Genomic DNA, 16,588 nt, shown 5'->3' with positions numbered 1-16,588 from the left:
CACTGCAGGCGCTACACAAAACGCTGAAATAAAATATAAAACATGAATTACCTTTGACGAGCTTCTTTTGTTGGCACTCCAATATGTCCCATAAACATCACAAATGGTCCTTTTGTTTGATTAATTCCGTCCATATATATCCAAAATGTCCATTTATAAAGCGTGTTTGATCCAGAAAAAAACAGCTTACAAAAACACAACGTCACTACAAAATATTTCAAAAGTTGCCTATAAACTTTGCCAAAATATTTCAAACTATTTTTGTAATACAACGTTAGGTATTTTTTAAGGTTAATAATCGATCAAATTGTAGACGGGGCAATCTGTATTCAATACAGGAAAGAAAACAAACTAGCGCTGCTTTTCACATCTTGCGCAACTCACAAAAGTGTCCCCAGTTCCGAGTTGGCCTTCTTCTTCATTGCACAAAGGAATAACCTCAACCAAATTCCAAAGACTGGTAACATCCAGTGGAAGCGGTAGGAACTGAGAATTGGTTCCTATGAAATATCTCATGGCAAAGACACTTCAGGGAACATAGAGGAAAAAAGAAAATCTGAACAGTTAGTCTTCAGGGTTTTGCCTGCTACAGAAGTTCTGTTATACTCACAGACATGATTCAAACAGTTTTAGAAACTTCAAAGTGTTTCCTATCCAAATCTATGAATAATATGCATATCTTTTATTTTTGCATGAGTAGTAGGAAGTTGAAATTGGGCATGCTATTTATCCAAAAGTGAAAATTCTGCCCCCTAGCTTCAAGAGGTTTTAATGTATTAATGTTCAATGATGTGTGCTCTCATGTGCGGACAAAGATAATGTAGAAAATCTAGCAAACTTTACACATGAGCTTTCATATGGCATATCCCCCTCTCTCTCCCTCCTTATCTCTCTGTCACTTTCCTTTCCTCAACCCCTGCCACCCTCTCTTCTTCCTTATCTCTATCTCTCCTTACCCTATCTCCCTTCTCTCTCGCTCTCTCTGTCTTTTTCTCTCTCTCTCTCTCTCTCTCTCTCTCTCTCTGTCTTTCTCTCTCTCTCTCTCTCTGTCTTTCTCTCTCTCTCTCTCTCTCTCTCTCTCTCTCTTTCTGTCTTTCTCTCTATCTCTCCTTCCCCCTCTCTCCCTTCTCTCTCTGTCTTTCTCTCTCTCTCTCTCCCTCTCTCTCTCTCTCTCTCTCTCTCTGTCTCTCTGTCTCTCTCTCTCTCTCTCTCTCTCTCTCTCTCTGTTATCTCTAGCCTGCAGTTGACTGCTTATGTCCTCTGGGTGTCAGCACTAGCCGTTTGATAGAGCTCAACCATACAGCCACTCAGCCCAGACACTAATCACACAAGACTTGTATGCATACACGCGCAGCCACGCACTCACACACGCACAGCCATACACACACACACACGCACGCACGCACGCACACACACACACACACACACACACACACACACACACACACACACACACACACACACACACACACACACACACACACACACACACACACACACACACACACACACACACATGCAGCCACACAGACGTGTACACATAATACTCACAAGCCTATATAAATTCAGGGAAACTCATACCGTCATTATTATACTCATACATAGATAGACAACTATCAGTTTTATTTATTATGCAGTCATTGCCCCTTCATTCCCTCTCTCTCTCTCTCTCTCTCTCTCTCTCTCTCTCTCTCTCTAACTCTCTTTCTCTCTCTCTCTCTAACTCTCTCTCTCTATCTCTCTCTCTCTATAACTCTCTCTCTCCCCCTCCCTCTCTCTCTCTCTCTCTCTCTCTCTCTCTCTCTCTCTCTCTCTCTCTCTCTAACTCTCTCTCTCTCTCTCTCTCTAACTCTCTCTCTATATCTCTCTCTCTATATAACTCTCTCTCTCCCCCCCTCTCTCTCTCTCTCTCTCTCTCTCTCTCTCTCTCTCTCTCTCTCTCTCCCTCTCTCTCAATATAGGGTTACATTAGCTGTATTGATTGTAGAGGGGTGATTTTCCGGGGGGTTGGAGAGTTTGCCTGGTATTGATGATTTCAGTTGGAGCAGGAACCTGATATGTAATGGAAATGCCAGTGCAGTCGTTACAGTGCTTCAAATGGGAGGGGAAGGTGACTTCAGAAGAAGTTAACTACGAAAGATGGACACCCATGCATGCACACACACACAACTACACATACAGTACGCACACTGAGAACTGTACTACATATATTTTAATGAGTGTGCATGTGTGCTTGAGAGATATGGGGAGGAGAAAGTACAGTATGAGATTTGGAGATATGTAGAGGGAGCACATAAGAACAGACAATAAGAGAGAGGGAGGACAGAGGCGGAGAGGGAGTAGGGAGGAAAGAGGAGGAGAGAGAGGAGGAAGTTTTCGTGTGATGAAGGAGTGACTGAGACTGCAATGGGTTTAGATACGTGAGGCTGGGTTAGGCTGTGCTGAGCTGTGCTGTAAAGCCCAACAATTGAAGTCCACTGTATTATTGAGAACATAATGAAATGTCCTTGAGGACAGAGGAGAAAACTCTGCATGATTCTCTCCCGTCCTCTTCCACCCTGCCTGACTGGGATTATTGGACAAAAAAAGTTCATACTCTTCTGTTGTTTCTCTGAGATAATCTTATCTGCAAATTGAGTTTTTTTTTCTCTTACTCTCTCTCTCTCTCTCTCTCTCCAAAACGTTTATTTGACAGACACACTTCCCTCCACGAAAACAGCACTCTCTCATTCTCTCTGTATTCATCAGCTGAAGCCTTTCATCCTAATAAGCCCAAAATGATTCATGGGGAAAAGGAGCTGAAGGTTATTTTGTTATAATTTCACCCTCTTCATTTGCCCCTAGGAGCAGTCAATGTGCCACAAAGCATCCATTTAAAATGGCATTGGGTGGAGTGGGTGGAGGGGCTTTTTAGTGTGCATTTAAAATTGAGTGTGTGTATGAGGGGGGAGGTACTGTACTTGTCATTGTTTGGGTGGGTGCTTGACTTTGCTCTGACTGGTGGACAGGGTGTTTTGGTGTGGTGCAGCAGGGTTATTTATTGTTCTCCCATTGGATGTTTTGGTGGTTTACTGTTAGCGCTGCCTGGGATTGGTTGATGGAGATGGACTCAGGTCACAGAAACTTAAACAAATCCAATTTCACAGTCACAAGTAAACAATCTGGCCTCAGTCGGTCATCCTGGAGAAAACAAATGGGTATTGACTGTGCTCAGTGGTGCATAGTCAACAGCTAAATTCAGAAACAATATTGAGGCTTTTTTCCATTGAAAAGGATTATTCTCTGACCTTAGATTGTACGTTTGGAATTCCTTTAAACCTTGTATTACCTGGGTGTAAAGCATTTTAATGACACATTTCTGATGCTTTTCTCTCACTCACTCCCTCTCTCTCTCTCTCTCTCTCTCTCTCTCTCTCTCTCTCTCTCTCTCTCTCTCTATATATATATATATATATATATATATTCTTCTCCACTCAATTAACTGTTTCAAGTGCTCTGTGCACTTCAAGGCCCTCCCTTCCTTCTCACCCCACCCCACCGGTTGCCCTGAGGAAACTGATTTGCGAGTAATTAAAACTGTGTGTGTCTGGACGTCATCCAGCATCATGTTCTATTCATGCAGATTAATACATATTTGTGGGGGTCTGTGGGAGCTGAAAGGCATCTGTCTGCCCCATTAAACATTCATGAACTATAGGACATAGAGAAGACACACGGGCGGTGTCCCAAATGCTACCCTATCCCCTATATAGTGCATTACTTTTGATCAGGGCCCAATGCACTATATAGGGAATAGGGTACCATTTGGGATGCAGGCTAAAAGAAGAAGACCATTCAGCTGCTGCTATTTATACGCTCCTCCTCCTCCTCCTCTTCCTCATAACAGCAGCCATATCTTAATGGAGCACCCTCAAATGAGAATTGCTGGACATGGATTCTGAAATTACAATGACATTTATCACTCCTGTACACCTTTATGTTTTAATTTAAAGGGACGTTTTGCACAAAAACAGTGGCTAACTGTGTGTGTGTGTGTGTGTGTGTGTGTGTGTGTGTGTGTGTGTGTGTGTGTGTGTGTGTGTGTGTGTGTGTGTGTGTGTGTGTCTGCCTCTACAGGTGGCTGGAGTGTGTGGGCGGAGTGGAAGGAGTGCAGCAGTGACTGTGGTGGTGGCGTTCAGACCCGGAGCCGTACCTGTCAATCTCCCCCGGAGGAGATGTGTGAGGGAGTATTGGAGGAGGGAAGGCCCTGTAACCCTCAGCCCTGCAGTGGTGAGCTTAACAAAGACATTGCCCCAACTATGTGTGTGCGTACATATATGTATGTGTTTGTTTCTGTGTGTGTGTGTGTATGTGAGTGTGTGTGCATAAGTGATGTGCGGGTTGACTCATAACCTGCAGTCCCAGCAGGTATATCCCTACAGTTATATCTGTGGGATGGGCATGTTTAGGTCATGACATATTGTGTGGATGAAATGCAGGTGGGTGGCAGGAGAGTTGAATAAAGAGAAAACAATACCTTAACAATTCCATAAATGTATAATTCTTGTGTAATTTTTTATCAATAGGCTACATTTTTATTTCGTTATTTTCGACTATCTGGCTTTCGTGCCCCAAGCCTAAGCTTTAGGGCCTAAATATACACGTGCCAAATAGTCTACACACCAAACACCAAATGTTTTTGGGAACAGGCAGAAAAAGTTCACGTCAATCCACGGAGGCAAAAAGGTCAACGTCAGAGTTTTCTGTGATTCAATAAGAGAAAAGCTGCAAAAAAGAGAGTTGAAAATAGAGAGAAGGGAGGCCAGAAAAGTCATGTTTGGGAAAGATTTGGTGAAGTGGTCATAGGATGATAGCAATGCCGGCAATGTTATGTGTGGTGATTGTGAGACGCTATACAAATTCAACAGTCACAAGATGGGGACTTGAAATAGGCCTATTGCACGTCAAGGGAACTGTAGCCTACTGTTCAGATGAGTTAAATGGAAACTGACATCTGGACACTGACTGTAGGTCTATAAACTCTCACATAGCCTTGATATTAACTCCTGCAGAACCAAGCATTTCTTGCAGTAAAATGTCACACCAAATGCAGGTGAAATATGATTTCTTTCTTTGAGCATCTTGAGAGAATGCGCAGTCAGATACCGTCTGTAGAGGTGCAATATTTTTCAGCATCACAAAACCTGATAGTATTTCAACTCGATAAAATATGCATCCAGCCAAACTGAAATTTGATCAGAAACATGTTGGGTTGTATTCACAGCCCAACCTACCAAAATGTTGTGAATTATAAAGCAGGAACATAGCTAAATCAGGCAAAAATAAATCCTTTACCCCTTATCAAAAACAACTCCCATCGTCTCTGACTATAGACTACAGCGCATTTTCTAGGGTCTGATGCGGGCCTCAGATTTTCACTTTATCACGTGTGTTGTGTTGCCGATGGGTTATTAGCAAATCCGGGTGTGTGTGAACAAACAGCTGACCTGCGCACCACTAGTGTGTATATGTGGGCATGTGTGTGTCCCCGTCTCAATCTAAATATCTATGTCTGTATCTCTTTGACTCTCTTTCTCTTTTGTTCTTCTTCTCTCAATCTCATTTCTCTGTTATTTCTCTCTGTACTTTTATTTTCTCTTGTCCTTTATTCCCTCCACTCTCTTCCGTCCAACAAGTCATTCTTGTAATGTAAGGAGGCCATGTTGGAAAGGGGACTTTGATCGATGCTATTATTTGGACATAGTCAACCTCTCAAGGCAAATACAAAAGCATAACTCTTAAGAAAGAGACTGAAGAATCCCTCACACTGCAATGTGCATATAATCCATTCTATAGAAGTAAGGAGGACTTAGGAATAGGGCTTCCAATAGCTCTGTATCACTCTTCCAGTCTTCAGAACTATAGGTATATTGATAGATTGTGATCAATGTCAGAATTCCAAATGTTTGAGCAATGACAAACACGGTTCCAAAGTCAAAAAAGACAGCGAGAGACACAGTAAATACACAAACACAATCACACACCACACCTTGTTTTCCATTACAAAATTCCCAAGTTTGGCTGATGCTCTTCTGGGTGACCAATCACGTCACGGTTGTGTCCCAAAAACAAAATGCCATTGGTGGTTAAGTTGCTAACCCCTCCCCCCTGGACTTGCCCCACCCCTCTAGGCAAAGGCCGTCATCTCTCTCGCAGCCAATCACTTCGCTCCGTGGACAGCCGCAAGCGTGATGGCGGCGGTGGCGAGGTAGACAAGACGCGAGGCGGTGGCGGCGGACAGCAGGCCCCACAGACAGGTAAGACAACAGGACGCAGAGGGAGCCCATGCATCAGTCTCTAACAGCCGCTTGGGTCACAGACCACACAGGACCACCTCCTACCATTATAGTCTGTCACTGCACCAAGGCTATAGCTAGCTATCCCTGAATCCCTCCCTCACATAGGCCTGTACATCCATCAAAATCTCCCAAACTCCTTCTTGCCTAAGTGCCACAGCACTAATTCCAACATGGACCCTGAATAAATCGGGTGAAACTGTTTGCTGTTTTGTACTTTTGTGAGGTTTTGAATGTAGCTGCTATACTGGAGATTGTGTCCTGTCTTGAAAAGTGGATAAGTCTTTCCTCTCTATGAATGATGCCTATGCTGAATTAGCAAATCAGGTCCCCCCCTCACCCCTGCTTCCCCATTGGACAGCCATGACTGACCAACCTTTCCCATTGGTCAGACTAGGCTTGACTGACTGACCGGGTCTGCTGAATGCATTGGGCAGTCATGGCAGCCAGGGAAATTATTGACATATCCAGTAGCCAATCACATTGCCTTCCTCTGTATGTCAAGTCAATGCTAAGGATATGGAATCAGAGCTCAGAGAGCCTGGCAGCACAGAATCTCCTCTACGCCAAACCATGCCACATCCCTTCCTATTTTGGCCAATGGGAGGCTGTTCCTGCATGATAATTAGTTTCGGCCCTTCTCCTCCCCCCTCCACCCTGGATCATCCCTTCCCTCCCTCCCTCCCTTCCCCTCAGTGGACCAGGCTGCGTCAGGTGAGGAGTGGTCGTCGTGGAGTGTGTGTTCGGCCACGTGCGGTGAGGGCTGGCAGAGCCGCACGCGTTTCTGTGTCTCCTCCTCCTACAGCACCCAGTGCAGCGGCACGCTCCGAGAGCAGAGGCCCTGCAACAACTCTGCCGTCTGTCCAGGTAAGCTGAGCCCCCCCCCCACCCCACCCCCCCGGCTGCCTCCTTGCTGCCCCTCGTCTCCAGCCCTCTCCTGGCTCCGCTTTACCCAACCTCTCTGTGCAATGCATCCTGGGGCTTTTCTTTCGTAACAGACAGTAACGCTCCAGACCAGGACATTAATATGGAACTATGCAGGTGAATACATTAAACACTGAAGTAAGGTTAGAGTAGTCTACACAGGAGAACCATGAAGGCACTGAGAGAAGGATGCTTGTGACTGCATTATGGCAACAGGCTGGTTTGTACCATAGAGTGTTGGATGTTTATGTGTTTTGGAGTTGATGTTATTGTTGTTGTTGTCGTGGTGAAGGTCTGTGTGGTTCTCTCTATAAATCATACCCTAGCCGCTCTGATTGCAGTGCACGGGACTTGGGACGAGTGGTCGCCATGGAGCTTGTGTTCGTCAACCTGCGGCCGTGGTTACCGGGATCGCACGCGAAGCTGCAAGCCCCCTCAGTTTGGGGGAGACCCCTGTATGGGGCCGGAGAAACAGACCAAGTTCTGCAACATCGCTGTCTGCCCAGGTGACACAGATTTCTTACTGGATTCTTACTCATCTGTGTCCAAAATGGCACCCTATTCACTATATAGTGCACTACTTTTGACAACTTCAGTCATCATGGCAGTCACGTCTACAGTTAATTACAGAGACAAATTATCCCTGAGAAGGTCATTTGAAAAGGTTCTTGTTTATGTATGAGGGATGAAGGCTTTTACCCTGTACAATGTGTGTACGTTGCATTATGCACACAGAGACGTAGACAAACTAATACATGTACAGAAGTAACCTTGATCTCTCTCTCTCTCTCTCTCTCTGTTTCTCTGTCTCACTCTCTCTCTATGGGTTGTATTTACAATGGTGTTTGTTCTTCACTGGTTGCCCTTTTCTTGTGGCAACAGGTCACAAATCTTGATGCTGTGATGGCACACTGTGGAATTTCACCCAGTAGATATGGGAGTTTATCAAAATTGGATTTGTTTAAGAATTCTTTGTGGATCTGTGTAATCTGAGGGAAATATGTCTCTCTAATATGGTCATACATTGGGCAGGAGGTTAGGAAGTGCAGCTCAGTTTCCATCTCATTTTGTGGGCAGTGAGCACATAGCCTGTCTTCTCTTGAGAGCCATGTCTGCCTACGGCGGCCTTTCTCAATAGCAAGGCTATGCTCACTGAGTCTGTACATAGTCAAAGCTTTCCTTAAGTTTGGGTCAGTCACAGTGGCCAGGTATTCTGCCACTGTGTACTCCCTGTTTAAGGCCAAATAGCATTCTAGTTTGCTCTGTTTTTTTGTTAATTCTCCCCAATGTGTCTCTCTCTCTCTCTTTCTCTCTCTCTCTCTCGCTCTCTCTCTCTCTCTCTCCCTCTTCCTGTCTCCCATACCCCTCTCCCTCTCCCTCTGCTCTCTCTCTCTCTCTGTCCCTCTCTCTCCCTCTTCATGTCTCCCATACCCTTCTCCCTCTCTGCTCTCTCTCTCTCTCTCTCTGCTGTCCCAGTTGATGGAGTGTGGAATGAGTGGGCTAATTGGGGTTCATGCTCTGCGTCCTGCTCCAACGGGACCATGCAGCGCATCAGAGAGTGTAACGGACCTTCGTACGGAGGATCAGAGTGTCGCGGGGAGTGGATAGAGACCAGAGACTGCTTCCTACGGGAGTGCCCAGGTAACATCTGCTGTCAAAACTCTGTGTAGAAGTTTCCCAGAGGGACAGATCTAGGATTAGTTTACTATCCACCTATCCTGATCTTAACCATTTGAGCTGTGTTCTGTGTCTTAGTGGAGGGGAAGTGGCATCCTTGGACGTCGTGGGTGGGCTGCACCAAGACATGTGGCGGAGGGAGCCAACAGAGACAGAGGATTTGCTATGGGCCCTTCTTTGGGGGTGAAAATTGTCCTGGAGATCGGGAGGAGGTGCGACGCTGCAATGAGAAGCGGTGTCCAGGTGAGTAGTCAAAAAACAGTCATGGAAAGGTGTGCTCTTACTCAATCAATCAACCAATCAAATGTATTTATAAAGCCCTCTTTACATCAGCTGATGTTACAAACTGCTTCTACAGAAACCCATCCTAAAACCCCAAAGTCAGGCAATGCAGATGTCGAAGCATGGTGGCTAGGAAAACTTCCCTTGAAAGGCAGGAACCTAGGAAGAAAGCTAGAGAGGAACTATGCTCTGAGGGGTGGCCTGTCCTCTTCTGGCTGTGGCAGGTGGAGATTATAAGAGTACATGGCCATTACGGCCAGATCGTTCTTCAATATGTTCAAACATTCATAGATAACCAGCAGGGTCAAATAATAATTATCACTGTGGATGTAGAGGGTGCAACAGGTCAGCAGGTCAGAGAAAATGTCAGTTGGCTTTTCATAGCCGAGCATTCAGTTTGAGTTTGAGTCAGCAGGTGTGTTGGAGAGGGAGAGAGAGAGGGAGGGAGGGAGGGAGAGAGAGAAAACCAATGGCAGATAAATACTTAGAAGAATAGCACTCATCTCCTTCAGAGCTGCAATCTGCAATCTGTCATTTTTTATTATACTGTACATCCTGTATCTCATATTTACTTAACAAATCTTTGAATATCTTCCTCTTTTTCAAAATGGAACACATTTGGGTTGTTCCACAAAATGAGTGCCTTTTGTGTCCCTTTTGATATTTAAGTAGAAGTTGTGCACCAATATTGCCATTAAAAAACCTGCTATATTAAAGCTGGTATCCTGAGTTGCTACATCCATTTTAGACTTATAAATGAATGATACAGTAAATACCCATTGATTATTGAAGAATATAGCTTATATAGCCTCATGAGCTTAATTCAACTCTCATACTCCATCAGAACCCAAAATAGAAGCATGTTTTACTATACCGTTTGGAAACAGTGTAAATTGTATACAGTATAGTAAAACACAGTATAGCTTCAAAACATGGTTAAAAGTATCATTTTGATATTATGGATGATCAGTCCTTGCACTCATAGCTCTGTTATTGAATTTGAGAGTGGTTACATTTATCCAGGTCCATCACTCAGCTTTTTACCAGAACACAGGCGGGGTGACAGCTTTGTTATTGTTTCAATTAAGGATTCTAGATTTAAATTAAGTGCCCTTTAATGTAGACCAGATGGAGAATTCGAGAAATCTAATTTTGAATATGAAAAAGGCTTGCCAAAGTACAAAAATGCAGCATTTTGACACGTCCTCCGTTAACCCTCCGTTATGTTTTATGTCATTTTAAACCCACTTAGCCCCAAAATGTCTCCAAGTTTCACAATCATTGTAAAAACCTAGTTATTTTGTTGCTTTGACAAAAAGTCATTTCTGAAGATTATTATTTATTTCATGTGATTAGTGTCCCTCATTTTATGGTCAACCCTGTTATGTGAACTGAACTCTCATTTTATGGTCAACCATGTTATATGAACTGAACTCTCATTTTATGGTCAACCCTGTTACATGAACTGAACTCTCGTTTTAATTTAGTGAAACGAATCACTCATTTAGTGAAACTATTCCTATTTTCTTTTCAATAGAAACAATGAACATCTTATAATCAAATCATAGTGTAGAAGAAGGTGAGCTGTTTTAACTATTTTTGGCATTTTTCTGGTATTTTGTGGCAGAAAACTGAGTGGGTCGAGGATAACACGTCAACCCTGATACCCATAGATAGTGTTGTAGGGTTGACTATCATAAAATGTGAAGACTCAAATCAATTCTCTATGTGTAATTATTCCTTACGTGATTAAACTAATCATGTGACTTTAATTAACTAGGAAGTCGGGGCACCACGGGAAAATAATTAAAGAGTATTTATTTCCCTAATATGTTCACTTATTAATGTATTATTACCTCATCTGTCTCCTTACTGAATGTCGCAAACATTGGGATATCTGCACGAACCCTAGCACAAGTTATGAATCAGTGATATACAAATTGGCTTATTTATTTATTTACTAACTAATCAATTTGATTCAATCTCAGAATTACACAAACACACATACATTGGTTACTGACATGATAGAAAAATCCCTAGTGGGCTAAGCCGATGTGATGGCTTGGTAGACAAAGGAAAGGGGTGGGGACAGTTCAAGAGCAGGAAACTCAGAGTGGATTAACTACATACATACAGTTGAATACTTCAACATTCTCAAAAATAGAAATGTTGTTTATTTCTCCAATTTTGGGGATTAGGAGTTTTGGCAAGAATAATGTCTTTGTTCTCCATAGGCTCTCTCCCTCAATACTCCATGGCAGTAAGAGAGTTTCTACCAGGAATGTATGACTGTTGTAAAACCTGGGGTGGGAGAGAGAGTAAGAGAGGGGGAAGCCATGATATACGCTCAAAAGGGCCATGTTGTGACAATGGACAGGCTAGAATATTTTTTTGTGAAGATTGCATTTAATTGCCACTCCCTGTTGCACCCAACAAGCTTCTGTCAAAAGGGGATTCATGGCTGATTTAAAAGGAAACCCTGTTACTTTATTTGGCACTTACTAGTCTTTTCATTATTTAACCTCTTGAGATGGGAAATTGTGAACATATGCCCTTTATGACAGAATGTACACATGTTGTGAAATCAAACAAAGTTACACTTCTGAAAAGGCACTGAACCTGTGGAACGACCCATTTGACACTCAGATTGGTATACTACTGATGTTTGTTCTGATTGGTTTTGGTGCAGAGCCTCATGAGATCTGTGCAGAAGAGAACTTCTCCAACGTAGTGTGGAAAATGACTCCAGCAGGGGACACAGCAGCCGTACGCTGCCCTCCCAATGCCAATGGTGAGCTACCTCCCTTTTACCCTGAGACATTAAGTGCATTCGGAATGTATTCAGACCCCTTGACTTTCTCACATTTTGTTACATTACAGCCTATTTCTAAAATATATATTTTTTTAAATCCCTCATCAGTCTACGCACAATACCCCAGAATGAAAAAGCTAGATGTTTGCAAAAACAATAACAACTGAAATATTACATTTATATAAGTATTTAGACCCAATACTCAGTACTTTGTTGAAGTACCTATCGCATTTACTACAGCCTCGAGTCTTCTTGGGGATGACAATACATGACAATCTTGGGGATGACAATCGAATTTCTCCCATTCGTCTCTACATATTCTCTCAAGCTCTGTCAGGTTAGATGGGGAGCGTCGCTGCAAAGCTATTTTCAGGTCACTATAGAGAAGTTTGATCGGGTTCAAATCCGGGCTCTGGCTGGGCCACTAAAGGACTTTCAGAGACTTGTCCTGAAGCCAGTCCTGTGTTGTCTTTGCTGTGTGCTTAAGGTCATTGTCCTGTTGGAAGGTGAACTTTCGCCCCAATCTGACGTACTTAGCATGTGGAGCAGGTTTTCATGAAGGATCTCTCTGTACTTTGCTCAGTTCATCTTTCCCTCAATCCTGACTAGTCTCCTAGTCCCTGCCGCTGAAAGACCTCCCCACAGCATGATGTTGCCACCACCATGCTTTACTGTAGGGATTGTGCCAGGTTTCCTCCACACGTGATGCTTGGCATTCAGACCAAAGATTTCTAGGTACTGTTTGGGAAACTCCATGTGGGCTGTCATGTGCCTTTTACTGAGGAGTAGCTTCTGTCTGGCCACTCTACCATAAAGACCTGATTGGTGGAGTTCTGCAGAGATGTTTGGCCTTCTGGAAGGTTCCCCCAATTCCACAGAGGAACTCTGGAGCTCTGTCAGAGTGACCATTGGGTTCTTTGTCAACTCTCTGACCAGGACCTTTCACCCCTGATTGCTCAGTTTGGCCGGGCGGCCAGCTCTAGGAAGAGTATTGGTGATTCCAAACTTCTTCCATTTGAGAATTATGGAGGCCACTGTGTTCTTGTCGACCTTCAATGCTGCAGACATGTATGTGCCTCCACACAATCCTGTCTCGGGGCTCCACAGACAATTCCTTTGACCTCATGGGTTGGTTTTTGCTCTGACATCCACTGTCAACTGTGGGACCTTATATAGACAGGTGTGTGCCTTTCCAAATAATGTCCAATCAGTTTAATTTACCACAAGTTGACTCCAATGAAGTTGTAGAAACATCTTAAGGATGATCAATGAAAATATAATTAATCTGAGCTCAATTTCGAGTCTCATAGAAAAGGGTCTGAATATTTACTATAAGTAAATAAGGTATTTCTGCAAAACATTCTAAAAACATGTTTTTGCTTTGTCATTTTGCAGTATTTTGTGTCGATCGATGAGGGAAAAAAATACTGAATGAATTTTAGAACAAGGCTGTAACAACAAAATGTGAAAAAAGTTAAGGGGTCTGAATACTTTCCGAATACACTGTAGCTGTCGACTCCAATGGCTTCAGACTTTAGACGCCATAAGAGTCTACAGCCATGTTTCAGAGCAAACCCTTACTAACCTTCCCTATCAACACCGAGCCAGAGGGATATCCATAAGACATGACTTGGCTTAGGATGGGTTATGCCTCTAGGATCCCACGGTTCTAGTGATGTTAACTCCCCAGTCTGTGTCCCCATCCAGGGCTGATCCTGAGGCGGTGCACTCTGGATGACGAGGGAATAGCCTACTGGGAGAACCCCACTTATATGAAGTGTATCTCCAATGACTACCGCAGCATCCAAACACTGGTGAGTACCAGAGAGATGATCAACGATTGAAACTGTACTCTTGTACATCTGGAAACAGAAGCTACAAAGAATCCATAGGATGCCATTTGAGAAATGTTGCCTGCTCAGTTAAATACATCTCACTGGGCACAGATGACAATTCAACGTCTTTTCCACGTTGGCGCAATGTAATTTCATTGAAATGACATGGAAACAATGTTGATTCAACCAGTGTGTGACCAGTGAGGTGTTACTAACAAACCATAAATGGTCAAGACCAAATTAAGAAGACAGACAGGAAATGTATGTTAGTGATCAGAAGATCACCTCTATTCAGTGGTGATATTTTCTGAGTGTTTCACTCATACCTTTCCTCCACAGACTCGGGAACACCTGTCCAAGGCCCAGCGGGGGCTTGTGGGGGATGGAGTTTCAGAGGTGATGACCAAGCTCAGGGTGACGTCCAGCGATGGGACCAGCTACAGTGGAGACTTGCTGGCCATAGTGGACGTACTGAAGAACATGACAGAGATATTCAGAAGGGCCTACAACAGCCCCAGCAATGCAGACATGAGAGTAAGAGGAGGGAGCATGTGTTTGGATTGGAAGTCATTAGGTCATTAGGTCATTAGGTTTGGGTTTGGGTCAGGGCTACATTTAGAATTGACTGGTGTTAAAGAAATGGCTGGAGGGAGTGTTTGTAGTAGGTCAATTGATGGCTAATGGTGTAGAGTAATGTCTCATGGCTTCCTCGCTCCCTTTCTCTTCCTTCTCTACTGGATCACAGAACTTTGTCCAGTCAGTCAGTAACCTGCTGATGGAGGAGAACAGAGAGAGATGGGAAGAAGCACAACTGGTGAGTTGGTCTCTTTCTCTTCTTCTCACAGACTCACTGGCGCTTCTTTATGCACACACATGAGCTAGCATGCTTGGTCACAGTTTGTGCTCCTTCTTGATGTGTGTCGGCCATGTGTTGTACAGAGATCATTTCAATGACTATTCTCTGGTGCCTTTGTGTCTAGCCGTTGGCATCATAGTGACATCATGCCAGTCTCCTGGGAGATATATGGATGGTGTGTGATGCATTTGAACATTGGGTGTCTGTTTGGCGTTCGCTCCATGAATCATCAGTCCTCTTGTCTCCTCTCTCTCTCTCTCTCTCTCTCTCTCTCTCTCTCACACACACTCTCTCTCTCTTTCTCTCTCTCTCCTCTCTCTTCTCTCTCTCTCCCTCTCTCTCTCTCTCTCTCTCCCTCTCTCTCTCTCGCTCTCTCTCTCTCTCTCTCTCTCTCTCTCTCTCTCTCTCTCTCTCTCACTCTCCTCTCTCTCTCTCTCTCTCTCTCCCCCCTCTCTCTCTCTCTCTCTCTCTTCACTCTCTCTCCCTCACTCTCTCTCCCTCTCTCTCTCTCTCTCTCTCTCCTCTCTCACTCTCCTCTCTCTCTCTCTCTCTCTTTCTCTCTCTCTCCCTCTCTCTCTCGCTCTCTCTCTCTCTCTCTCACACACTATCCTCTCTATCTATCTCTCTCTCTCTCTCTCTCTCTCTCTCTCTCTCTCTCTCTTCTCTCTCTCTTCTCTTCTCTCTCTCTCCTCTCTCTCTTCTCTCTCTCCTCTCTCTATTCTCTCTCTCTCCGCTCTCTCTTCTCTCTCTCTCTCTCTCGCTCTCTCTCAATTCAATTCAATTCAAGGGGCTTTATTGGCATGGGAAACATGTGTTAACATTGCCAAAGCAAGTCAGGTAGATAATATACAAAAGTGAAATAAACAATCAAAATTAACAGTAAACATTACACATACAGAAGCTTCAAAATAATAAAGACATTACAAATGTCATATATATATATATATATATATACAGTGTTGTAACAATGCAACAATGTCTCTCTCTCTCTCTCCTCTCTCTTTCTCTCTCTCTCTCTCTCTCTCTCTCTCTCTCTCTCTCTCTCTCTCTCTCTCTCTCTCTCTCTCTCTCTCTTCTCTCTCTCTCTATTTGTCTTCTCCTTGTCTCTCTCAGTTGGGTCCTAACATCAAGGAGCTGTTCCGGTTGGTGGAAGACTTTGTGGACGTCTACGGTCTTAGGATGAAAGACTTCCAGGACATGGTTGAGGTCACCGATAACTTAGGTAAGCTTTTTCTTTTGACCTTTGTGTCTTTGGCTGTGTATTTGGGTCCACAATTCTTCTCAAATTGCATGTCCTGAATTCCTACAAAGCTCATTGGAGTAGGAGGTCTGAGGGAGGGACTTTGGATCCTCTTCTTCAATGCTCTTTGGCAGGGATTGTGTAAACAAAGATGGAGAAAGCAAGGATTCGATGGCTTGTAATGTTTTCAGACAGCTGAGCCTTTGTTCGTTCAATGTGGACTTATCCTATTGAACTATGTGTTTTTCTCCTAGCTAATACTAGGTCTTTAGGCCATGGTGGAAAGCAGGCATAGCCACATTGGCAGTATTCCAGAGCTGTATAATCTGAATTGGATATGCACCCAGCCAGGACACTAGGGGATCTCATCTGTTAGCGTTGTGTCTGGTGTGTGTGGATCTCACTGGTTCAGTCAGTACAGCCTCTCTATGTCTTTTGGAATCAGAACAGAGGGTGTGAGCAAGGAGGTCTAAATATTGCCATTCCCCCTGGGTACCACCCACAAACTAAACAGGGCTATAGAACAGACATCCTGGGCTGTTCCCACTGGGCACACACTGGTTGAATCAACATTGTTTCCACATCAATTCAACCAACGTGGAATATGCGTTGAATTGACGTATGTTC

The 16,588-nt window shown here is 43.9% G+C and overlaps 1 protein-coding gene across 6 annotated transcripts in view; it reads left to right on the top strand.

Annotated features, from left to right (window-relative positions):
• Positions 1-16,588, top strand: part of LOC110539098 (adhesion G protein-coupled receptor B1) — a 121,234-nt gene that overhangs the window by 70,824 nt on the left and 33,822 nt on the right. For 4 of the 6 annotated variants that reach the window (XM_036943525.1, XM_036943551.1, XM_036943516.1 and 1 more), the window contains 11 exons: positions 4,117-4,269; positions 6,171-6,296; positions 7,032-7,202; positions 7,586-7,765; positions 8,736-8,900; positions 9,015-9,179; positions 11,908-12,009; positions 13,738-13,844; positions 14,205-14,399; positions 14,611-14,679; positions 15,835-15,943. In XM_036943525.1, coding sequence (XP_036799420.1) covers positions 4,117-4,269; positions 6,171-6,296; positions 7,032-7,202; positions 7,586-7,765; positions 8,736-8,900; positions 9,015-9,179; positions 11,908-12,009; positions 13,738-13,844; positions 14,205-14,399; positions 14,611-14,679; positions 15,835-15,943 — 1,542 coding nt within the window. The remainder of the gene's footprint in view (positions 1-4,116; positions 4,270-6,170; positions 6,297-7,031; positions 7,203-7,585; positions 7,766-8,735; positions 8,901-9,014; positions 9,180-11,907; positions 12,010-13,737; positions 13,845-14,204; positions 14,400-14,610; positions 14,680-15,834; positions 15,944-16,588) is intronic. The other 2 variants (XM_036943560.1, XM_036943534.1) reach the window with 1 other exon arrangement.

Source organism: Oncorhynchus mykiss, chromosome 2 (assembly GCF_013265735.2).
Source record: "Oncorhynchus mykiss isolate Arlee chromosome 2, USDA_OmykA_1.1, whole genome shotgun sequence".
Taxonomy (NCBI): Eukaryota; Metazoa; Chordata; class Actinopteri; order Salmoniformes; family Salmonidae; genus Oncorhynchus; species Oncorhynchus mykiss.
This window is presented reverse-complemented; position numbering and strand designations above follow the sequence as displayed.